The following is a 25,785-nucleotide window of genomic DNA, read 5'->3' as shown; positions in this document are numbered from 1 at the left end:
TTCAAATGTTCCTCTACTTTTCTACTCAAAATGCTGTTTATCCAGAGCAGTTGGAGCCAATCCTAAACCCCCCTACCCTCCTTGTGTTGCCTTTCCAGTCCCCTTTGCTTGGTTTTGTTGACGTTAGAGGGCAGTCTTCCATTTTCCTGCTTTTTTTTCCCAGTGTATTTTAACCAGCTCATTGCAATGTGCGGAGCCACCAGCGCTTTGGGAGGCTGGGGGTGAGAGCAGAAACACGTTCCAAATAAAACAATACTATTTTCATTTCAGAAACTACTACAGTTCTGTGAATATCTTCTCTCAAACGCGGCATTTGCATGATCTTTGTACAGCAAGGAGGGTAGAGTTAAAAAAACTCCTAACACACATTAACTATTTCATATTGCAACTGCTCCATGATTTCTGAGCTGGAATTTGTGGGAATTAATGCAACGCAGCCCTTCCTTGACACTGCAGGGTATTAAACTAGAGGTGGCTAAAAGTGACTACTCATTTTGTGATGAATATCTCTAAAATCCTACGATCTCTTAAATTCACTTAGAAATAAAAGATGAGCAAAAAAAAAAAAAAAGAATAGAGAAAAAAAAGTCCAAGACCAAAAGTTGCTTTAAAATGTGTAGGAAATGTGTTTCTGAATCAGAGGCTAAGAAATGTCTCATAGTCATAAAACCATAAACCATTCCAACATTCAAAGTGGTAACATTCATATATCAAAGCTGAGGTGTTGTTAGCTTCCAACTTTTTTAAGATGAGATTCATCTTTATGACAAAAATAATTATGGAATGCTAACCCCCAGCAATTTCAGGGGAAAAAAGTGCCACATCTCCCATCCCTAGCCCCACCAAATGAAAAAAGCTCAGCTCATGAACATAAAGAAATGAAGAAAAATCAAAGTATAGAGATGTCATGGATTTTTATCTCTCTGGTAACTTTTTTCTTGGGCAGGTTGCAGGACAAAATACATCTCCAAAATATGGAATTTACTCAGAGATCCAGTTTTAGACCCTCCTCTCTCCTCTGTAAATCTCCTCCTTCATGCCATCACATCATTCCCACAATTAGTTATTGTTTGCACTACAGTAGTGCTGACACACCACTTATTTGTTCTTAATTAATTTGCTCTTCCTGGATGCCACACAAACTCCAAGTGGAAAGTGTCTACCAGCCCCAGGAGCAGAAAATCTCATCGATGGAACAAAGGAAGGGAAAAAGGACAAGTTCATAATTTTTTCCTTCAAGACCCAAGTGCAGAAATACTCAGTAACCTGCCCAAGGTGACACAGGAGGTCTGGGGAAGTTTCCTACCAAAAGCAAAGGAAAAATGGGCCCATTTTTTAATGGCTCTATGTCAGGTGTATGTGCTTTAATGGTACGAAACACATGGGAATCCTTCCAACCCAAGCCATTCCATGATTCCATGATAATGAGGAAGATTAATTTCTTTCAAGGTTTGCACAAAATAAAATCGCTCCATTTGCTGGAAACACATTTAAAAAAAAATATTGCCATAGATAAAAGCTACTGGCAACAGCTGAAAAGGAAGATTCTGGTGCTGTCACAGACATATGGGCATCAAGGAGGCTCATGTGGAGAAGGATGTGCATTGGGGAATTCTTATGAAGTGAAATGCTGCCCTACAGGGGCCAGGACCTTCTCCCTGCCCCTGTCTGTGCTGCAGGGGAGGAGCTTTAATGAGCTAAAGCATCACAGAATCCCAGAATGGTTTGGGTTGGAAGGGACACCAAGGATCATCTCATTCCACCACCCTGCCATGGGCAGGGACACCTCCCACTAGCCCAGGTTTCTCCAAGTCCCATCCAACCTGGCCTTGGACACTTCCAGGGATGGGGCAGCCACAGCTTCTGTGGGTAATCTGTGCCAGGGCCTCATCACCCTCATATATTAATAACCATTAAGGAACAACCACATCATATACTCCACCACTAACTCTGCAACCACTGATACAAGCACTTTTCTTCTAATTTCTCAAATGGAACTGTCTTCAGCCATGAGATCCTTAAAAATTCTGTTGACTTTTTTAATGCTATATGACCATATTAATCTAAAATACAAGGTATTTTATGTAAATAAAAAGCCAAATAATTGAATATAGTTTAGCAAAATATCACCTTCAGCTAGTGACCCGAACATCCAGTTTTTTAAGCCTATAGCATCTATGGGATCATTAATTAAGCAGTTACAGGCTCAGAGGTAGAGCCTGGGTGACAGGCAAACAGCACGAGCCAGGGATGAGAGCTTGCACTGTGCCAAAACATCTGACTTCATCCTGAGAACGCTGTGAAGAGAAATGTAACTCATTTCCTTAACACAAGCACGTAAATGACACCTTATTTGTTGATCATAAGGAGTGATCTGTAAAGTTCAAGTACCCAAATATGCAAATTGGCACCATGCTTGACATGCAAAAGAGCAAAGCACCACAGAGCAGAGCTGATCCTGCTGCAGAGCTCATCCTCACACACCTTCCTCACACTGGGAAAATGTGAAGTTCCAGCAGTGCATCACAAAGCACCTGGGCTCCAGAAGCAATAGTTTGGTGGCAAAGGCTTGGAAAAAGGCTAGCTTGATACAAAAATAGAGAAACTGGTTGGGCTGCTCAAAGCTTTAGTGGTGTTGAGTTGCATCTATTTGAAGTGGAGATAGTGGTCTGACACAGGAGCTTGCCCAGCTGCTGGAAGACAGAAACATCCATGAGCATGCTTCTTTCAGGAGCTGGACCCTTCCAGTGAATCCCTTCCAGCTCAGAATATTCTATGAGAAAGCCAGTTACCTTATTGCAGGTCTTTGCAGAAAAGCAAATACAGTATAAAACCAACCCACTTTGGCAAGCGGAAAAAGAAATTTATTTTTTCACCTTTTTGTAGCCCAATTCTACCCACATGGGTCATTTGTCTTCTTTCTTTTAAGGCTGTGTAAAGTAATCAACAGGATCTCCATGCATCAGTTGGCATAATTCATGAAGTCCAGCAATCAGAATTTGGCCTTAAATCACTCCATAAGCTCCTCCAGCCATCTTTCCTACATTGCCTCAAGTGGCTGTAATTATAAAATTTTATTATTAAATTGACATGAGGGTGGGGAGGCCCTGGCACAGGTTGCCCAGAGAAGCTGTGGCTGCCCCATCCCTGGAAGTGTCCACAGCCAGGCTGGACAGGGCTTGGAGCAACCTGGGCTAGTGGAAGGTGTCCCTGCCCATGGCAGGGGGTGGGATGAATCCCTTCCAACCCAAACCATTCTCTGAGTCTTTACAAGACAATATAAATACTGTATTAAGTTTTCTTTCTTGCAATTGAGCTATTTTGTTGACAGATACAGAAATAAAGGATTTTCGATTGTCTTGCACATCTTGAGGGCAGACATATGAGAGCAGTTCAATTCCAACACTCAGGATTAACCCCCTTTCTGCATGATTTCTGATGCCAAACATGACACAGAGTCAATAATGAGCAGTCAAACAGCTTCTGCCCTTGACTTCCACATGGCTTCCTCACATTATGGCCACTCCAGCCAGTACCAATTGCTGCCTAATTAGATGGATAGCTTACCATCCTTCCTGACACGCCATGGTGTCTCTTGCAACAATTATTTCTGCCAAATTTTGCCACATGAAAATGAATTAAAAACTGAGAAACATGAAACCAAGTGGCATTTCACAGGGTGTACTTTGCCAGGCATTGCTGAGAAGCACAAAATATGCTCGTGACTGTGCTGCTCCCATCATCCAGGAAGATAATGAGATCCACATTCTCAACAGGAAGGAATAATTTGAAGACCTGACTAAAACTACAAAGCAGAAAGACCAGCAGAGTCAAACACATCCCTTGTCACAACATGGGAACCCAAAGGTAGGCCTCTCCAAGAAGCCAGGTTCTTTAATCCAAAATATGTAGGAGTGCAGCAGAAGCCCTTATGCCTTCAAACCAGGAACACATGGTATCTCTCACATTTTCTGAGAGTGGGGAAGGTCACCCCAACTGCTATTCAGTTGCCACAAAAAAAGAAATCATTAATATAATCAGTGTGACAGTTCAAAATTGAGACAACTAAAGTTATGACCTGAAAGGAGATGCTTCCTACCAAAGGAGATGGCTCCTACCAAAATATATCGTGATCCTGGGTCTTCATTTACGATAAAAGTATTCTAAAACAGTACTGTGGAGGATTATCCATGAAATAGTCAGTGAAAAAGAGCAAATACCACTAAATGGAAATTATTTCCCCCCCCCTCAGTGGTCATTTTATTTGTATATAATCTCCCTCTATGAGTTGAGATCCATTTATTCTTTTCATTTCATTTATGATTTTTACTTGAAAATAAAGGGGGGAAAAAAGCAACCTCTGCAAATGCATAACCACCATCTCCTTGCTAGTGTAGTTTTTAGTTAAAACAAACAGCAAAGCAGTGTGGAGAGGGACTGGAATGACTCTGGAATGCTGACTCCTGTATTTACATCTTGGTGTTTAACAATAAATTTCCCCAGTTCCTTCGGTTCATCCAAGTGTCATGCTGCTAATTAAGATGCTAATGAAGACAGAGAGCCAACCACAGTGGCCTGGGCTCCTCATGGAGCTCCAGCTCCACATTTGGCTGTGGTCTGGAAGTGCCAGCTGAGCTCTGGTGCCTGAATCGAGAGCTGGTGGGTTAGAGCAGACAGTGGGCACAAACCACAGGGATCAGTGAGGATGTTTTGTGGGCAGAGGAATCTGTCAGAGCACAGAGCTGCTGTGAGGTGCTCAAGGGTTGCCATAGAGATTCTCTGGGCTCCTTGGACAGGCCGTGAGGAGCGAACACAAAACATTCCCTCCCCCTGAGTGTCTGAGCCAAAGCCCGTCGAGGAGCTCAGCCTCTCTGGGCTGCCCCCAATGAGCTGTGGGTGATACCTCGAGAGCAGCACCTGACAGCTCATTTCTGCTCACACTGAGCCCTGTTATGTCTCCTGAAAGATCCACACGGAAGGATCCGAGGAGATGGGTCTCAGCTGATCAAGCTGTTAAGATATGCTTCATTTCCAGCATAATCAACCCGGTGACTTCGAATCCAGGAGGGGATTAGGAGAAAAAGTCTTTCTATTGGCACAAAGGCAGCAAAATTTCCCCGGGCTCTGGGGTGATGTTTGATGTACAGCTGTGTCATTTTTTCAGGTAAAAAGCTCCATCCTCACTTTGGCTGTGCTCACCAACCATCTCACGTTGGGGTAGAACAACGAGCTCAGCTTGTTTTCGCAAAGAAAAATGTAATGCCACAGTGTTTCACTCTTAAAAATAAATTTAAATACAGTGAAGCTCTCTGCCAGACTAATAAAAAGCGTATCTTTGACATTTTTTCAGTCTTTTCCCAAACTCTTTAAACATTTAAGCAGACAGCTCATCAATGACATATTGCATAAATGCTTCACTGTTAGAAGTAATTTTTCATGATGAATCTTTAAAGTGCCAGACTATCTGATAAGTTAAATTTTGGTTTTCTTTCTATGACAAATGGTTAATAGTTGTCTCAGAGTCTTTCTGCACTATGATTTTTATCTCTATTTTATTAGGGTAATAATAACATCTAATATACTCTCTCATATCTGTCTTGTTCTTTCTTAAGGTCAAAATTATATCCAGAGCTAAAAGCAGCAAGAGACTTCTTCCTTTCTCATTTTCAGTATTTTGAGGTAATAAATTACCATTTACAGGCAAATAATAGCAAATTAGGAAATCTCAGTGTGATATATATACTTCAATATGTGCTTGGTAATCAGAAAACCAAGTATTGGTATGTCATTAAAACAAAGAATTTTCAGTCTTGCAAGTTAATTAGATGCTATTACATCAGGCTATTTAATTGCCTTTCTTGCCAATAATCTGTGAAGAAGAAAAAACATGTTAATTCCTCTTCTTGTCTTCGGGCAGATTTTGCTCATTCACGTTTTATTGGATTTGTTCTTCTGAGTTTCACCTACTGGGAATCTCAGCTGCCTCCTTCAGAGTCACAGATCATTTTTAGGGAGCAGAGAAGCAGCAGGAAACAGGCAATAACACGTCCAGCTCTTTGCAAGGAGCAATTCCAGGTGTGGAGATGGGATGGGGATGCAGCTCCCACAGCCACAGGGTAGCTTCATCCCAACCCCAGGGCTCAGGACAGAGGGGCTGCTCAAAGTAGTGATTGCTGAGCTCAGTGATGGCTCCCATAGCCCATAGACAGGCAATCATTAGTGGAAATTTATGTCCAAAGCCTCCAAAGGTGGATACAAGTTAGAGCAAAGTAAGGTAAAAAAAATCCTTATGGATTCTGGATGTCCTTTAAATGCATTTTAATCTGTTTAACCAAAGGATGCACAGTCAAAAATTAAGAAAATACGTGTATTCTTAAGATTGAACAAACTGCAGCAGCTGCCCTTTGAAGGTGCAGGGGTAGAGGATGCCTCTCTCTCAGCCTCGGTGGGGAATAGCGTCTCATTCCAGCACCATTTCCTGGGCTGGAGCTGGAGTAATGGACAGTGCTGCTGAAAACAGGCCATGAACCTGGGAATTGGCTTGGATGTGGGATCCACAGGGCTCCCTGGGGGTTAGAAAATGGACATGGGCAGAGGATGCTTGGTCCCATGCTGAAGGGGAGGCTGGAGGTGACACTGATGGCGAAGCAGAGCTCACACCTCTCTCCCAGCCCCTCCAGCTGTGGAAACCACCCTTCTCTGCCCCAACATCTCCAAAGCCCTTCCCAAATCCGTCAGTCATGACACTGCTTACTCAAGATGGCTTGATGGAGACAGTTTCTTATTTTTCAGTAGCAGAAATTCAGTATAAATTATTTGTCTGAGGTCACAGGCTGAATTACTATCAAAGGCCAAGACTGGCCAGGCCATTCCCAACCTCCCAATTTGCTCCTCAATCCCTAGACAAAGTATTATTCTTCCCACCCTCTATTTCTCTTATTTTCTCTCCTTCTTTTAGGTTAACCAAGAAAAATAGTAAAGAAAGTCAACAAAATATCTTTTCACAGTGTAATGAATCCTTGTTCTCCAGAAAGGAATATAATTCCTGGCAGCACATTAATTATGCTGTAGGTTGGCATCCCTATAGCCAGCCCTATGTCCTCTTTTTACTGAAAAGAGAGACATCTTATGCCATATTTCCAGTTTCTGTCAGCATAAAAATTAATGTGCTCAGCAATAGCACCCTTAGATCCTTATTTTCTGACAGAGATCACTGATGTTACTCTCTGTTCTTTCCAAAATAAAACCACCTTTAAAGTTCAGGGAAGAGTTCAGCATTTCATCAGTGGCAGCCCTGAGTTTTCAGTGGGTGGTGATGGCAAGATCAGCCCAGCAGTGACAGAACCACTCCTGCAAGTCAGCTGCATGATCTGCATTTTCCAGGCTTGCTCAGTGTGATTTAGGTGAGTACAAGACTTATGGCTCTTGGTGACCTCCTCCTACGATCTTTTTGTCTATGCAGATCCCTCAAGGTGGAGTGGCTTGTCAGGGAATGGCTAAATCATAAATAATGAGCTTTTTCCTGCAGCCAAGAAGCTGTTTTTTCTTGCAGCCCATCCTTTCAATAAAAGGGGATGAAGGTCTGTGCGAGCAGGATCCTGGCTCTGCATCCCTTCCCTGCTCCAAGGCAAATGTCAAACACTAAATGAGTTACTTTCATGCTGCACAATAAGTGAAAGGGAGGAGGCTGATTTTCCAAGCTCCCTGTAGAGTTCTGTTGACTTCCAGACAACCTTGCTCATCCCAGGTTACCAAGGGAGGAATGTATTTGATTACGTAGAAAAATGTTAACAAAACTGGATGTGAAAGCCCAAGAAAAATGTAAATCTGAATTTGTCCCAGTTTTTTTTATTTCCTGAAAATTAAGTTGGGTGGGATATGAGCTGCAAGGAGCAGGACAGAATAACACCAGGAAGCTGCACTGTGGCAAAACATCTCCATCCCCACAGCTGTGCACAGATGCAGAACAGAATCATGGAATCATGGAATCACAGGATCCCAGAATGCTTTGAGTTGGAATAGATCTTAAAGGTCACCCTGTTCCACGCCCTGCCCTGAGCAGGGACACCTTCCACTAGCCCAGGTTGCTCCAAGCCCCATCCAACCTGGCCCTGGACTCTTCCAGGGATGGGGCAGCCACAGCTTCTTGGGCAGTTCTGGAGAGACCTGGATGCTGCTGGAATTGGAAAATTGTATTTGCAAGAGACTGCTGTGGCCAAAATCACAGCAGCCAAGAGTGGAACAGGACAAATGTCCTGCTGCAGTGGAATTCCTGTGTCACTGCTCTTGCCCTGCTCATCTGACAGTACAGGAGACAGAATTCATGAGAATAACAAATATCTGATATTTTCCTTATAAATTTTTAATATTCTCTAGGAGACACTCGACAAAGAGATGCAAGAGCTAAGAAACCTAGAGACCAGCACTACCCCAAAGGAGACCAAGTGTTTAAGCAGCTCTAAAAACTGTGAAAAATGAAACTTTTCCGTTCGGACAAACACAGACAGGAGTGTGTTTGATCTCCCTGAATCAGCCAGGAATCATCCAGAAACCTGATATCCCACCAAAAGAGCTCCATGATCGGGTCACTTTTCCCAACGGGTTCAGAGGTGCAAAACGCAGGATTGGGCACCATGGAGGTGATGATACCAAACCACCTTTTTGTAGGGTTAATAATGATCTCCTGGGTTATGATCTTTAACAGGGGAATATTAGAAAACATCCATCTATTGATTTATTAGTAGTATCTTAGCTTTGAAGGCAAAAGGAATTGCATGGACACTCTGCCACGTTTCAAGTCAGCATCACAGCACTTGGAGGAAACAGCCACAAGGTAGAACTCACACGTGTAACTCAGAAGATGACCTTTCTTACATCCTGCATTTACCTATTTTCAGACAAAATTACCTTTTTCTTTTTTTTTTTTTTTTTTAACAGGAAATTTTAAAAAAATCCCACATTTGGCACATTTCCTCAGCTGTGTGTTGCCTACCGAAGTCAATTAACTGAGGCACAGGGAGCAGTGCTGATACCCTGCCTTACAGTGATTTCCCAGGACTCTTCTGGAAATGAGCTGACACGTCTCCAGAGATTATTCCCTGCTAAAGTAATTTTAAATAACTATATTAAAAAGCCAGTGGAAGTTACAAGTAGGGCCTGATTCTGCCTTTCATCAGTGGCCCTTCATATCTTTGGAAATCTGAAATAAAATGTACTTTAAATGTGTATTAAAGTTGCCAGAGCAGTTGCCTTCAAGTAAATGTGATTTGGGACAGGAAAGCAGAGGATTGCCTTGTGTTTGTCTCTATGGCAGAGAGGAGGGATTTTGGGAATAATATTCGCCGTCCTCCCTACAGGCTGCAAACACACATCTACTCATAGCATAGGATTATCTTGGTATTAATCAAAAGCAACTTGATTAAATCTGTAGCTTTACAAAGAAGGGGAATTAACCAACTGAAAACATTCATTCCAAGACAAAACTTTATGACACTGTAACTTGGGGAACAAAGCCCGTTCCGAGCAATCCCATCTGCTCCGCTCGGCTCGAGCGCTCGGGAACAAACACCCGGTTACATGCTGAGGACACGGGCTGGTCTGATCCTAGAAAAGCATCAAAATAACTCTTTAAGCACAAAGTTAAACATCAGATGTCAAAATGGGGGCCGTGGCTGGGGGCACTTGTTCATGACTTTGCTCTTCGAAAGGAAGTTTTTTTAATTCCCGATCCCACGCCGTTGCGAAAGGACCTTTTGTCGAGAGGTGTCTCCAGGTGAGGCTTTAAAAGAGCCAGCTCTTCATCCCTGCCCACCTTGGCTAAGCAGCTGTTCAGCAGGAGCAGGCAATAATCAGATTTTCCATACAGCTGGCAATTCAAATAAAAAGGATTGTTGCTCTGGAGATTAAAAAACAAGCAAACAAGGGGAAAAAAAAAAAAAGACAGATAAGACAAGGTAAAATTATGGATTTGTGTATTTGCCAGGGCTTGTTCACTATGAAAAGCAAAGTAGAAACACAAAAACAATTTATTGTTTGTGACAAGGATGAACTGTTATTTGCTAGGGATTTCTCAAACTGAAAATCAGATTTTTTTCATCGTTTTCCAGAAATCTTCACTGCATTTCTGGTATAAAATACTGATACAATTACATTCACAGTATGATAGGAATTGTTTTCTGTGATGGTGACCACTTGTGACATGTGACACAGTTTCCCTGGAATGGCATCCGTGTTTATTGCTGTAAAATGAGATTTTTTCAGTGAACAATGAAATAGAATCTTGTTGTAGCTTGTGTGAAGTTATGTAGCTTAAATGACAGGTAAGAGAAAACAAAAATATCTGTAAAGTAGAAATCTGGGAGAGGAAGATTTCCAGTAGGTATGAGTGGTTATGGTAGTAGTAAAGTTTAATAATGAAAATATAGTAATAGGAATTTTAAAAATTCTGCATAAAAATCCATGTAGGTTTCTGGACACATTCCTTCTACCTGCGCTTTACAGGATAAAAATGCAAACTACATAGAAACTTTTCCAGATTTAAACTGCCCTTACATTAAATTGCATTTGAATTATCATTGAATTATAAAAGCAAAACATTTCCTGGCATGTCTATAGTTGCCGTGTGCATCTTTCACCATATCCTGATCTCCCAGCTGGTTGGTTATCTATCTAAAATCAATACTCTTCCATCTCTAAAAGTTCCATGGAAAGCCATAGGATTAATCCCTGCCTTCACTGGAATAAAATTTAGATTTACTAGCTTTAATTCAGTATTCTACTGTTTTTATTTAATACTGTTTAGTACTTTATTTTTTTTTTGTTTGTTTAATGATTCTTAACAACCAAGAGCAAGTCCCAGCCCCTTCTGTCACAGATGAGGAGTTTCCCCAGACTGAATTTTCTCCCTAACAAGAAGAAACACTTTTTTTATGAAAAAAAAAAACCAACAACCCAGGCACAGAGAAATTCCCCTTTGAATTTTTAGCTGCTACCTCCCTAGACTTCCCTTACTGAGGAAATCACTGTTATCTTGAAATCGAATAAATAAATTCAATGTATTGCAATAATTAAACTCAGTTTTACCTATGATATCACTGCCATAAAGAGATCCAGGAGGAAAAGTGGCTGCTCAGATCAAGCTGTGCCCAAACTACCCATGATCAGAAATGAAAGATGATTCAGCATTTACAGAAGTAAAACAGAGAGAGGAGCCAGGCAATGGATACTTTAAGGATAACAGGGATTTCACATCCATAAAATAGTAGCCAGTAGCCAGAAATTCTGACAGCAGCAGATCACCTTAATGAAAAGATAATGATGCAAAACACACCAGAGGAAACACAGAAATATGAGCTGTGGCTCCTAGAGGTGATTTACAGCAATAAAATACAGGGATGTAAGGAAGGTTTTGTCCAGAGGAGGGAAATTGGTCATCATTAGAAATAAAATATCTCATTCCACGTTGGGAAAGTCTTGGATAGTGTCTGGGTGACTTGGCCAGCAATTTGTCATGGAAAGGACATTAATATTATTCAACTAACCTGCTCACTTCAGCTTTACAGGCTGTTCTACTTTCTCTCGTAGTTCAATCAACTTTCTACTCCTGATTCTATGCAATAATTCTCCACAGCTTCATATAAGAATTTCAACTTTACCTACCCACTGACAAATAAATTAACTGGTTTATAAACAAGTCAAATTAATACATGTATCTAATTGTACCTATTTGATATAGACGAGGAATTTAGATGAAATGAAGAGATTTATGTTTTTTTTCTCTTCCATACAATATTTCAGCTCCCCACACTCCACATTAAATATGCACTGGATCTCTCACATGATTATTTTAGAGGCTTGCATATTTTATTAATAACTAAAGCAAAAATTGGGTTATACTCCAGGGAAATTAGGTAATGATAATTAACCAATAGCTTTAATACAAGGAACTTCTTTCATTTCATAAAAAAAAGCCACAACAACAAAGAAGCACTCAAACAAACAAAACTAACTTAAATAAAATAGCAATTTGAAATAAATGAAGCATCTCATCTTGGAGTAAGTGTGACTTACCTTGGAAGGGCCAACAGGGTAACTCGAGCACACAAATGTCATTGAGATCCAAAGAAGGAAAACAAAGTTTAACCTGCATAGACTCCAAAGAAAAGATGAGATTAATTAAAATTTGAACCAAAATCAAGCAAAACTAGGTGAATACAGAGAAAAACACAGAAACCCAGCATATTTTCTCCATAAACCAAGTAACCATCAGTGTCTTTACCTGCTCATTTTTTACTCAGGAGAGTGTGTCGTACGTACATGCAGTCCTATTACCAAATTCCTCACACATCCCTTCAGTTCTTTCTTAGATGACCATTTTATACCAGAGTTCAGGAGTGAAAATGTCATCAAAGCTGATTTTATTATGACTAATTGGCCCTTGTTTGGCCTTTTCTTCTTCTTAAATGGGCAAATGGCAAGAACACACGTTCAGCTGCCATTATGAAACCACCAAGTGATTTCATTTAAAGTGTCCCATTAAATGTCTCTCGGGAGGGTTTATTGTTACGTCTGGATCATCACAGCAAACCTGGGCAAAGGTCTAAGGATTTCAAAAATACATTCTGAGAGTTTGTTACCACTTCCAATAGATCAGGTTAAGACCTTGGAAAGCCTGGTAGCGAGGGAGAAACACTAAAACTGCACTTTAAGTAGAAAGTTCCTTAAAGAATCTTATTATACTCAGAGCAGCCACAATACAGAGAACAATACAGAACAATATATATATATTTTTTTCTTTTTCTCCTCCCCTTTTTTATTTACATGCTTGGTTTCTAATGCACCCAAATTTTAAGTGTTTTTCTTTGAACTAAAGTCCTGTGGACACTTATTTCTTCTGTTACATGGAGACATATCTTAGCTGACATTAAGTTTATTCAATAAATGGTGTTAATTTCCAATGCAGTAAATGTTTGCTGTCTGAGTGCATAATTTGTTACTGGAACAAATTTAACTGTGTGACATTCTAGGGGGTTGTGTGGTTTATCTGTACAGAGTCAGTCTCCTGATGTAGATGCACCTAATTCCAGGAGGCAGAGAGCTGGAATATCTTCAGGTAAGACTGGGAGAAAGGCATGTAAGGGTCTTTACCAGTTTTTATAGAAAAATTCGTGATGTGATCCCAGGTTGTGACTGACAATTTGTTCCCCACTGTCCAGGGTGGTGCTGATCATGTCAGTGGTCGACATAATCCAATGACTCTTCAATGACTTTTAAAAAGGACGTGTTTGTAGTTGCTGGTGAAGTACTTCAGGATCCTTCAGGACCAGCAGGGCTAGAGAAATAGGGATAAATTAGCCTCATTTAAACCCTGCAGTCAGTAATCCCTTAAGAAAACCCGTCAGGAGAACATTTCACTATTTGCATATTCAGTCTGTGCCCTCTTATTCAGAGAGAAAATCCTCTGGTTTGAATCGAGCCTCCTGTTCCCACTCTACAGGACCTCCAACTCCAAGGATAAGAGGATTAGTCCGTGTTTCTGCTGCAAAGAAAAGCACTTTGTGGTGGATTCTGCTCAAGCTTAGTTTGGTGTCAGCTTTCACTGCATCTGCATTCAGTTTAACTCCATTTTCATACAAAATTAACCTTCGCACAACTCTGCTTGTGAAGACGAGGGACAAGAACAGGCTTGTGGTAAAAGTTCAGGATTTCCATGTCCAGCCTTAGACTCTCCAGGTAAACTTTGGTGTGCCTCACTAACTTAGTTTTTTTAAATCATGAGTGTCTGACCTCCTGGTGACCCTCCACTGTGCCTGGTCAGCACCTTCTGTGCTCAGCTTTATCACATCCCTCTAAAAGAGAGGATTTTGCCACATTTCTGGCTCACAAGCTCTGGACATGAGAGGTGCACAGAGAAGATTCCACCTTTTCAAGGGCTTTGACCAACCACAAACACTTTCACATGAAAAAAACCCATAAAAACGTGGAAGAGTTTAGGTTGGAGGAGCTCCCAAGACCATTGAGTCCCAAGCACTGCCAAGGCCACCACTAACCCATGTCCCCAAGTGCCACATCTATAGGCTTTTTAAATCCCTTCAGGGATGGGGACTACCCCACTGCCCTGGGCAGCTGTGCCAGGGTTGGACAATAATTTTTGGGAAGAAATTTCCTCTAATATCCAACCTAAACCTCCTTGGTGATGCAGATGGCACTTAAACCAGTAAGAATTATTGAGACATCACTGCCCCAGAACGGGGCTCAAGGGGTTTGCCCACCCCTCAGACACACAGAAGAGGTTTTACCTGAAGATTCAATCCCTCATATTTGCTTCTCCCTTCTTTCTGTTTATTTTTTCTGGCTCTTCAGGCTTCAATTGAACACACCACAACTGTGATTTGCATGCAGAAAGTGTATGTGGAGATTCAGATACATTTTATATATTCTCACTTCAGGTTTGGAGGAAATCAGGTTTAACAGAACAAGTGGCAATTGACATTTCTGGCTTCTCCTCTGTCTGCAGGGCACCCAGGTGGAGGTTTTGCTCCCAGCTAAGGTTCACTGGCAGGTATCACAGGTCATGGGAATCATTAAGAACCATAATAAAAACTCCCAGCATCCATAAAATTTGCATTTTAGGAGAATAAATTAGCAGCGATATCTTCCACTTGCCTGCAAAGCCCATGGCATCACCTCTTCCCTCCTGCTTCTTTGTTAAAAGAACAGTGTATTGAACCTTGTTACTGCTTTCCTCTGGTTTTCCCACAAAAAATGTATGGAACAATAAAAAAAATGCTGATGAGCCTCTCAAACCTTGCAACTTAATGAGCTTAACAGGCCTATAAGCTTTAGAACATGATATGTCCTTCCCCCATCACAGCAGTCAACCTAAATTAAATTTTTAATGTTAATTAAATGTTTAAATTAACTTTGCTAAGGGAACAAAACAATCAAAATTGATGAACACACCAAAAACTGTGGTCCATTGGTATAACCCCAAACATGAACAGCAGGCTCATGCTCTGGATAAAGGCAAGGTGTGGAATCTTGTTGTTTTCCTCTGAGATGGTCCCAGTGAAACCTCAGCATGGCTCTTCTGGAGTAAGCCTCCAGGACATTTTGCTCCAAGCTTAATTTTTTTGTTGCTTTCAAGAACATTGAGAAACCATTTGTTTTGAGACCACTGCAAGGTGCAAGATGGAAACTAATCATGCTCCCAGCATATGAATCTGTTCCTGGCTCAGTGATAATAGAAAATCCCAGCAAGACATGAAGACAGAAGAAAAACAAGAGTCAGAAAGCAGGTTTATTCCTTTGGTCATTATTGCTGTGTTCTCACTGCCAGCAAGGGGACACAACCAAACCTCTGCTTGCACCACTGGGATCTCATCTGCAGAGGCACAAAGGAGCTGAGGAGCTGCTGGAGATGCACACTTGACTGTTTCTGTGCATTGTCTCTAAATTCCTTAAACTCATAAAATTTTGATGTAGTTGCTCCACCTCTGGAAGCATCCAAGGTCAGGCTGGATGGGCTTTGGAGCAATCTGGGATAGTGGAAGATGTCCCTGCCCATGGCAGGGGTGGGATTAGATGATCTTTAAGGCCTCTTCCAACCCAACCATTCCCTGCTCCAGACAGAGCCCAGCCCTGGCTGACAGGGGCAAGGGGTTCTAATGCCGAATGGTGCAGCTGTGGTGGACACAGCTCTTGCCTCCCTCCTGCTCTTGGATATTTGACAGGCAGTGCCTGACCATCTCTGACTAGTCCCCAAGCACGTGGCACTCGTGCCTGTGGCCTGGAACTGTCCTCTGTGCCATTTCCTTGGCTCCTGTGCCATCCAGGTGTTCTCACCACACGCTCTCTGTGGAGGACACAACAGTCTCATCAAAGGTCAGGTGCATATTTTCCCAGTCCACTGAGGCCTGTGTTGGCTGCTGTGGATAAACAGCTTTGTGTTCCTGTTTCAGCTTCAGAAGTTCTCCAGAAGGAGAGACACATTTATTGAATTTCATGCTGGCTGCTAAAGCTGCTGCCCACAGAGCACAGTCCTGTCAGGGACACACTGCTCGAGCTCCTGCAGGCAGGGACAGCTCCTAACTGAGCCCTGGCACTTAGCCCTCACTTAAAAGATACATGGCTCCTTTTTAAAACCTACTTTTAATGCAACTCCACTCAGATATCCTTCCCCTCTAAGCCTGAGCTTGCAGTGGTCAAGGCTCCAGCAATGCACCTTCTGACTCACAGGTTTGATCCAAGAGAGGAAGAAAATCAAAAGGCATTAAAGGCAGGAGAGGTACTGCCAGTCCTGCCTCCCCTTCCACAGCAGTGCCTGGGTTTCCTGGATGGATGCTCAGCAGGCACAAGGGGAGCAGAAAGGGCTGTACGAGGAACAGGTCCAAGATTTGTGGACATACTGATCCTGTGAACCTCAGGATCCCTTTTTCCACCTGATTTCAAAGCACTTCAGCATCATGAGGGCTGTGCATGTCACTATCACAGCAAAGGGGACGGAGCTGCAGCTGGATCCTCCCGTGCCAGGAGGAGAAATCAGCTCTAAAGTCACGTTTTTGATCCCACCTCATCCAGGAACTGTCACTGTGTCATAGTCACCATCCTCAGGATCTGAAAATCTAAATCATCCTCTCTAATTATATATGTTCCTTTTCTTGGTTACAACATACACAGAGATGGTGTGGGCAGAGACGGCTTGAGTTTCCTTATCCCACTCCCAGCACGGGGCAGAGCTGCTGCTGATGTCAAACACTGATGATGGGAAGTGATGCCAAACGTCATCGTCTCCTACATCCCGCAGCACGTGGCACCTCACAGACCCTCTGCCAGGCCACAAACATCCACGCCACTCCTGCTGATGCCACCACACTCGTGCCACGTCCCACGTGGGATGGCAAGAATAAGGTTTTTGGCAAAAAAACGTATTTAAGCACAGCAGCAATTTACAGACTTACAGATCTCCTGCGTTCTTGGTCAGGTTCCTTCACACGCCTTCAGAGAAACAATCTGCATGAAGCACAACATGAAAAACAAGCTCTCCTTGCTCTCTCTGCACCACCACCAAGTGTTAAGGCCATTTGATACTTTATCTGGAGAGACAAAAAAATAAAAGAGCAGAGCAGACAAAAGTTGCTCAAACCGTTAAGGGGAGGTTCAGCAAGGGAAAAGTGGCAGTAATTAACATTTTTGCTGCGCTGATTTGTACATGCCAATGTAATTTATGCACTCAGAAACGTCTCAAATAGATCCTGCAGGAAGTTGCTGCCTAAGAAAAGATGTCAGTGCTGAGCTAAAAAGACACCTGTCAAAGCCAAACCCCAATTTCTGTTCAGATGCAACAAAGATCTCGATGATCTGAGACAGTCTGAATAGTTGTTGAAGTAGAAGGCAGAAAGAGAAAAGAGCCCAGATAGACAAGAAAAAGCAAAGTTTTTTGAGGAGAGTGGGGAGAAAAGGATGTAGGAAAGTCTGATGTGACTTTAGAAGGAGAGATCAAACTTTAAAGGGATCAGACTTTAAAGGAGTCAAGGAAAACTAACATAAATATTATAAATAGTAAGGAATAGGGAGGAAGAGCTGGGTGGCTTTGAAGGGTGCAATTTTTTATGTGTGTTATTGCTCTGTATCTCAAGGTTCTCTCATGGATAAGGCTAAGGAAGACAAGGAAAACATACCCAGTATTTTCTATTATGCTAAGATGCCAGCAGAATATTCTGTCTCAAGTAAGTTTGTGTATTTTCACCTACAGAATATCAGTACAAAACCATTTTTTCCTGCTCTCTAAGTCCTTGGGATGTCACAGCAACAGCACTTTGTCAATTAGGAATGGAAAAAAGGGAGCAACGTAGGGCAAAAGCCAGAGCTGGCAGTACTGCTATCCCAGGAATTATGTGGGGAGGCAAAATGTGGGACACAAACCTGCAGACCCATAACAACTGCAAGGGCAGAAAGGGACACAGAGGATGCTGAAAGCTCATCTGGATACTCAGCACCTACAGGTTGGACAGAAAGGGAGGAATTGCTCCCACCTGAACAGGATTTTATGCAATCCAGAGCGACCTTCAGGATGGAAAACAGGTCAGCTGGATGCAAAACATCTGTCAACAGGTTCATTGCCTCCACAAACAGTCCTGATCAGCTGGGTTGGAAGCGAAGTTACCTCTCATTTGGCAGAGAATTATGAGAAAAATCTCCAGATCACAACTCAGAGGTGACTCAATTTCCTTCTGAACAGGCAAACATTTGCGAGGGAGAAATCTCAGCTGTTCCCCCGATTAGCTGTTGGCATTTCTGGAGAAGGGTAAGATGCCACTTTAAATTTGTGACACGAGACCTAAAGTACCTTTAGGAAATAAGTGGCTGCATCTGGAACAGCTCTCATCAGTTGGAGGAGGTGAGAGGACACACCTTTTTTTCTCCAAAATGCAGAGCGTTTTCCATCTGTCCTTCATGCTCTTTTAGCTCATTGCTATTTTCTTTGTCTGTGCCACTTAAATAAACAAGGATACTGCAGACTCTTTGAAGGAGTCCTTCTTTCCCACAAAAGCCTTTTGAAAGGAGGGATCTTCTCCATAATGACCCACCAAACAGAAAACAAACAGGCACTGAGCCCTAGAGCAAGCGTCATGTCGGGCTTTAAAATTTGCTGGTAGGGAGATAAATTCGAACTCTGAGCCTGCCTTGTTCTGTAGCCTCTGAAAATGCCAGGCCTGGATGATTTCTTGGTGACTATCACTGCTTATAAAGGTCCTCAAGCAGCAGAGGTAATGTGGCTGTCAAACATTTCGGTGCCCCGGCTGACGTGCCTTTTGTCTGAACATGAGCGACCAAGGAGCCTGATTTCCCCTCGTGTTCTCTCCCCCTTAGAAAAGGCTTCATCCAAAAATATCACACACCAAAAGACAGGAGAAGCTGCAGTTTCCTCACTGAAAGCCTCTTGCAGCTGACTGGATTTTTCTTGCTCTGTGCAAGGATTTCTTTGTACCCAATTATGTTTCAGTGTGTGATGTAACTCCTCAAGAAGTTGTATCTGGAAAGGGACTTTTAACGAGGGCCTGGAGGGACAGGATAAGGGGAAATGGCTTTAAACTTAAAAGAGAGTAGGTTTAGATTATATATTGGGAAGGAATTCTTCCCTTGAGGGTGGTGAGGCCCTGGCACAGGTTGCCCAGAGGAGCTGTGGCTGCCCCATCCCTGGAAGTGTCCAAGGCCAGGTTGGACAGGGCTTGGAGCAACCTGGGCTAGTGGAAGGTGTCCCTGCCCATGGCAGGGGGTGGAATGAGATGAGCTTTAAGGTCCCTTCCACCTCTAACCATTCTGTGATTCTATGATACTTTGATATCTGCCTCTCTTATTCTTCTATTACTTGCATCAATACCTAAATTGCAAACCTCACCTCTTCTCCTCTCTCCACCATCTGAATTCCCCTTTTAGCATCAGGGTCTTCAGGATTTTTACCCCTCCCCAGAGTTGCCAACTTTGGAGGCAATCAGCTTCTTAATCAAGAGTACAGATTAGTAGGAATAAACACAAAATCCAATATTAGAAAAGCTCATATAACCTACTCTCTGAGGAACAGGAAAGGCCACAGATGCTGGGGATCAGGATTGTTCCCTGTGACAGGACAGTGGATATTCTCCAGCTACTCACCACAGAGTTTCACTGCTCTGGTCTCACAGGAAAAGCTCTGAAGGCACAGTATATGAAAAGGAGCAGCTCTCCATTCAGCCTGGCACTGCTCTGACTGCCAGGAGCAAACATGTAGTGCTCAAAAACCCTGTGCCTCTTTCTTCCTTCCCAAGCCCCTTCCTGCTGACAGCCCCTGCTTTCATTTGAGCACAGAAGGTTCATGCTTTTAAACTCAATTCCCAGCTCACAAGTACACTGCAAAAGTGACATGCTGGACTTCAATATTGCACTTCTCAGTAAAGTCTGAGTGTGTCCCAGCTGTGAGGGGTGAGGAGAGACAGGGCAGCACTTTCAAAGGGCTGAGGGCATCATTTTAAAACCAAGAAGCACCAGGAGCTGGAGAACTTGGCTCTGCAGCAGGCAAGGAGCACAGCTGAGTTAACACTCTGTAGAAGCACCATGTGCTCCACTCAGCTGGGCCTCAGCACTGAAGGGGTGTGGTGGGACCCCAGGGTTTATGGGGGTAAGGATGCGCCCCAGGGACAAGGTGATGCTTCCCCTGGTGCTTCATGAGCAGCATCTCCACCAGCTCAAGAATATCTGCCCAGGGCTCCTGCCCTTCCTCATTGCCTCAAGAGATCAGAGATGCTCCAACTAGCACAACAAATTATGAATGAGCAGCTAAGGAAGAGAAGCTCCCACAGTCCCAGTTACCGCAGCCGGAACGACACGACCACATTACACGTAAGAGATCCCTTGAAACTCAAATAACCCCACAGTTCCCTGCCTTGCCAAACTCCATAATATCAGCATTGCCTGAGCCAACAGGACAAGAGCTAAAAATACTCTGATCCAACTCATTGCAGGCCCCTGATGTGAAGGCAGAGTCTCTCAACATGTGCTCTGTGGAAGTGTTGCAGTGTGTGCCCTCGGGGCGAGTCTGCACCACGGGCCTGACACCGATAACAACCTGGCCAAGAGGCTCAGCCCAAAGTTTTCCCATTCCCCTGGAACAATTCACAGCTCAGCCCTGCTGTGGTTTCTTGGTGCATCTCAGAGTCAACCTCTCCTTTTTCAGTGCCAAACTATGTTCTCGAGCCACATCAAATCGCTTTGCACTCCCTGCAGTTCACAAGCTCTGAACTGGATGTTTCTGTTCCACATGTCAGGGATGGGAGACACAGACTCTGAGAACTTTGCATCTCCCAGGGCTATTTTCTAACCTAGAACCTCCCCCCAAACCCCACTGACACACTGGGGGTGGTGTAGCCCAAACAGGTGCTAGGGAGGGGTTTTGAAGAGGAGCACACCGTGTTCATGCAGTGTCATGTTCTCCACTGTCCTTCTGTGCTCAGTCCTGTTTTCCACATGAATGGACTCAGAACCAAAACAAAATGTATTTACTATGGTTTTCTTCTGCTGCATAAAGTGATGTTTTCATAGAATCCCAGAATGGTTTGGAGTTTTAAGGGGACCTTGAAGATCATCTCCTTCCACCTCCTGCCATGGGCAGGGACACCTCCCACTGTCCCAGGTTGCTCCAAGCCCTGTCCAACCTGGCCTTGGACACTTCCAGGGATGGGGCACCACAGCTTCTCTGGGCACCCTGTGCCTCCCAACCCTCACAGGGAAGAATTTCTTCCCAATATCAAATCTAAACCCACTGTTTTTGAGTTTAAAGCCATTCCCCCCTGTCCTTTCTCTACCTGCCCTAGTGAAAATTCCCTCCCAGCTCTTTCAGAACCTCTTTAGGTACTGACAGGCCACAATAAGACCATCTCAGACAGTTCTTCAGGGGGCCTTCTCCTCTCCCCTTCCTAATTTCAGCCATATGGAGGTTTTGTCTCTTGTCTCACTAATATTTCTCTTTAGAGAGGGGTAGCTCCTGGTTCACCTGCCTATCTCTGCCCCCTGAGAGGAGTTTTTCTCTGCATTCCCAGAATCCATCACCCACTCCAGCAGGTCGTAGCCCAGGCTACATGTCTTGAGCAGTTTATTCTGGACAATACCAGCCCCATGAATGACCTTAACTTGGAGAGGGAATATCCCAAACTCATCCAAAGCACATTTGCTTTTCCAGCCTCCGGGAAGCTCGGCGAGGCGCGTCTGTGGAGTGCAGGCTCTCCAGCACGGAGGGAAGTTGGCCAGGCAAGCCCTGCACCCTGCTGGGGATGAAGATGTTACAGTTGCCTGGGAAACCACTCCATGGGATCACTGAAATGTATTCTATATGTTTGCCTTCAGACACAAGATTATCACCTTGTCCATGAGCAGCGTCAGGAGAAAATCCTGACACGGGATAAACTCAGGCTGGAACCTGCAGGAATCAAATAACTCTTTTCACAGAGATAAATCCAATATAAAGTGACTCACAGTCCAACACCAACCAAATGTGCCCTGCAAGAGTAAAGGTGGGTCACAGAGCATTAAAGCACCTCACTCCTCAGCCAAGGACACAATGTTTAAATCCATTAGCCTATTACTAACAGGTGGAAGAATTGTCTGAGTAGAGAGAAAAGACCTATAATCAAAGGAGATGGGGTTATTCAAGGACTGAGAGTATTTATTTAGATTCAATGTTTTTAAATTTGGATTTTTTTTACCTATTTTAAGGAAGAATACATTCAGTAATTACAGCAGGAGCACTGGTAGCCACAAGCCAGGCCCAGATGGATGGTGGGGTAAAATCTCTGTTTGCACTTTCTCATAGCAATGAGCAATTCAGGACTCATCCAAGATGTTGGAGCTCTGCCACATTCCTTTCCCAAGGTTTTCCCTGGTACCACAACAGTGACATTGCACACAAAACCCCACAGACTTAATGGTGAAGGAATTCCAGTAAGGACTGGCAAATGCTGGTTTGGGGGAAATCAGGTTTAACAGCAAGCAGGAAGAGGGAAGAATTTAAGGTTAGATGACATTTTATTACAAAATAACAAACCGACAAGTCAAACCAGGGCTGTGTTGTGTCTAAATATCACAGATTCATAGAACGGTTTGAGTAGAAGGGACCTTAAAGACCATCTCATTCCAACCCCTTGCCATGGAAATATGGTGGGGGTATTGGACCAGTTTTAGAGGAGAAAGAGCAATAAAGAAGAGCAAAATATTGCTCAAAATTTCCTATTTCTGGCAGCAGTTTAAACAAGGAACCCAGTACAATTTCACTGCTTGCTTACCTTCAATCAAAGAACAACACTGGGCTTTAATTCCTCCTGTGGGTGTAGTCAGCTCTTAAGTTAAAATCCAGGCTTAATATCCTCTCCTCATAATTTAGGTCACAGACAGAAAAGCAACACAAGAAAATAGAGAGAAATTTCAGGCTTTGCAATAGAGGCTAAAAAACTCCATCCTGTGCTCGAGGCTCCCGGGGCATCAACTGCAGCCGCTGCTCTGCTGGGAAAGATCCAAGTCCTGCAGCCAAAAAAGTCTGAAATGTCTACAGGATTCAAAGCCCGGGTTACCAGGCCTTTGCTGGGGTCTGTCTTCAGTCTCTGAGGTTGTTTGACTGGTTGTTGAGGTCAGGAAAGAGCCTGTTCTGCTCTTTGAATGGCTCACACGCTGTGGGGAGCCTGGAGAGCGGCAGGAGAAAGCCCAGTGAGGCACTGGGAGAGTCCCATTTCCAGCTCCTCTCCTCTGCCAGGGACAAAAAGAAACAAATAGGGATGTTGAAGGAATCATTGGGATCATTCAGTTCACGTGGATGGAAAAAATGAAGGAGAAAATTGTTTAATGGAAGAAAAAGGTGATAGGCTGGGAGAGCTGGGGGTGTTCACCTGGAGAAGAGAAGGTTCAAGGGAGACTTTAGAGCCCCTGCCAGTGCCTAAAGGGGCTCCAGGAGAGCTGGAGAGGGAATTTTCACTGGGGCAGGTAGTGAAAGGACAAGGGGGAATGGCTTCCCACCCAAAGAGAATAGATTTAAATGAGATATTAGGAAAAAGTTCTCCCCTGTGAGGGTGGTGAGGCCCTGGCACAGGTTGCCCAGAGAAGCTGTGGCTGCCCCATCCCTGGAAGTGTCCAAGGCCAGGTTGGACAGGGCTTGGAGCAACCTGGGCCAGTAGGAAGTGTCCCTGCCCACGGCAAGGAGTGGAACAAAATGATCTTCAAGGTATCCTTTCAACCCAAACCATTCCAGGATTCCATGATTAAACAGCAGATCAGAGCAGTTCCAGTCTGGAAGCTTCTTGTGTTGTTTTTTTTTCCCAGTTCTTCACTTCAAAAATATGAACAAACCAGACCACCTTCCCCTCTGGTCCCTGTGACACAGTTGCAGGGTGATGTTCAGTGTTTCAGCTGTGGTCCTGTGCATCAGTAGAGTTACACACACCCTCAGCAGTCAGTGCCATGTGACTCTCTGCACTTTATGATGCTCATACTCATATAAACATAATTACATTGCACAAGGCTATAAACTCCACATTCTGGGGGGTGTGAGTATCTTTATTAAACTGTGTATTTACACATTCTTACTAATTTATATGGTATCTTTCTTGTTAAATATAACAGCAATATATAATTGAGTCTTCCATTCCTAATGGTGGGCTGGGTTTGTTTATATTGCCAAAATGTATGTGCCTAAATTTTTGAACATCCAAAAATCCTCTGGAGTCTTAGATGAGCAGAGCAGCCTTACAGGGCAGCCCTGGGGTTTCTGCTGAGTCATCACAAGGCCTGGGCAGAGATTGTTCCATCCAGCTGACCCAAAATGCTGCTAAAAACACAGTCAGGTCCTTCAGCACTGCACAAACCAAATTAAACTTCCAGGAATCTGCATCCAACTGATTCCTGACATACATTTCAAGTATAACTGCTTCTCCTTTTTTTTTTTTCCCTGGTATTTCAGTTCTGGCTTGATTTGATTGAGATTTTCAGGAGAAAATAATAATAACTAATGAAGAATAATTAATCACATCCCAGGGGAAGGTGCCATATATTTTAGTTTACAGCTGGTGATACTGCAGAGAACACAGGACTTTATGGGCCCTGTCACCAACTGGCCTCTTTGTATGGCAAAGGGGAAAAGGGAAATGAAAAAGGAAATGGGGAAAAGGAAACGAAAAAGAAAAGGAGGAAAGAAAAAATGGAGGAAAAAGGGAAGGCAAGGCAAGGCAAGGCAAGGTTCTATTTTGCACATTTTCTTCTGGTCCAGCATTAAGTTTGAGCAGGTTTATTAAGCCTGGCTCCACTCTGACAGACACCCAGCAGAGGCTGATGGAGCTGCTCCAGCCCTTGCTGCCACTGTGCTCCCAGTGAACTGAAGGGAGACTTCCAGGGGCTGGGATGGCAATTCCAACGGCCCTGCTCACACAGCTCCTTGGCCTCACAGCAAGGGATGCCAATAAGGCTGTCAAATTAGAGAGATGGTGTCCTGTAACGTGGATTTCTTTCCTGCAGGAAAAACTATTTCAGGCTGGGCAGGGAAGCGCCAGAATCGCCACGGGCTGGGAGCTGCATCCACTGCCTGCAGGGAGGGAATGGAGCTGCATCCACTGCCTGTAGGGAGGGAATCCACATCCAGCAGCAGGGCCTGGATATCCAATCTGCTCTGGAGACTCACTTTAAAAACAAATACAGCTACAAGATACCGTAGTGATGCAGCAATGCCAGTGATGCCACCAAACCAGGCCCTATATCCGTCTTCTTCCATGTGTTTGGGTACTCTGAGCAAACAACCCAGCACTGCCAAAGCAATGCAAGTGGAACATGCAATAGATCAGGTAATACAGCAAAAATCACTGTGCCAGAACAGCCATAGCAGGGGCCTGAAATTCACTTTTACCTTCTTCTTTTTTCCTACTGAAAGCAAAAGCTGAAGTACCCGCTGAGAGCTCCACACCACCAGCAGAGAGGATCTCACCAGAAAGCTCCATGAGAACAGTTTTTCAATGCAGAGAGGAGAAAATTAGTGTTTGGGGTATCAAAGCCCATGTCAAAGAGAAAAAAAATTAATTAAAAAATAGATCTGAACAGAAATTCTGTAGTTTTAGTAGGAAATACTTTATGATGAAGCCGAGCAAGTAAACAAACAGAATGGCAAGTAATCAAATAAGACTTTCACATATTGCTGGACAAGCCATAGGTGTTTTGTTGGTGGGGGGTTTTTTTATAATTACTTTTTTTTTTCATAGCCTTTCTACAAATAAACATTTCTAA

At 43.5% G+C, this 25,785-nt stretch overlaps 2 protein-coding genes across 2 annotated transcripts in view; both read right to left on the bottom strand.

The window, feature by feature from the left end:
• DOCK1 (dedicator of cytokinesis 1) overlaps positions 1-25,785 on the bottom strand; it is a 332,168-nt gene that overhangs the window by 12,538 nt on the left and 293,845 nt on the right. The gene's annotated exons all lie outside the window — the stretch shown is intronic.
• NPS (neuropeptide S) overlaps positions 7,862-25,785 on the bottom strand; it is a 35,292-nt gene continuing 17,368 nt past the window's right edge. Inside the window, exons 3-8 of the mRNA XM_051801236.1 lie at positions 22,812-23,268; positions 16,959-17,093; positions 14,298-14,362; positions 13,147-13,330; positions 12,070-12,151; positions 7,862-9,895 (exon numbers count right to left, since the gene is read on the bottom strand). Coding sequence (XP_051657196.1) covers positions 9,686-9,895; positions 12,070-12,151; positions 13,147-13,244 — 390 coding nt within the window. The 5' untranslated portion in view covers positions 13,245-13,330; positions 14,298-14,362; positions 16,959-17,093; positions 22,812-23,268 and the 3' untranslated portion in view covers positions 7,862-9,685. The remainder of the gene's footprint in view (positions 9,896-12,069; positions 12,152-13,146; positions 13,331-14,297; positions 14,363-16,958; positions 17,094-22,811; positions 23,269-25,785) is intronic.

Source organism: Manacus candei, unplaced genomic scaffold, assembly GCF_025592945.1.
Source record: "Manacus candei isolate 608988 ecotype Guabito, Panama unplaced genomic scaffold, ASM2559294v1 h1tg000050l, whole genome shotgun sequence".
Lineage (NCBI taxonomy): Eukaryota > Metazoa > Chordata > Aves > Passeriformes > Pipridae > Manacus > Manacus candei.
Note: the sequence above shows the minus strand (reverse complement) of the source record. Positions and strands in the feature narration are given on the sequence as shown.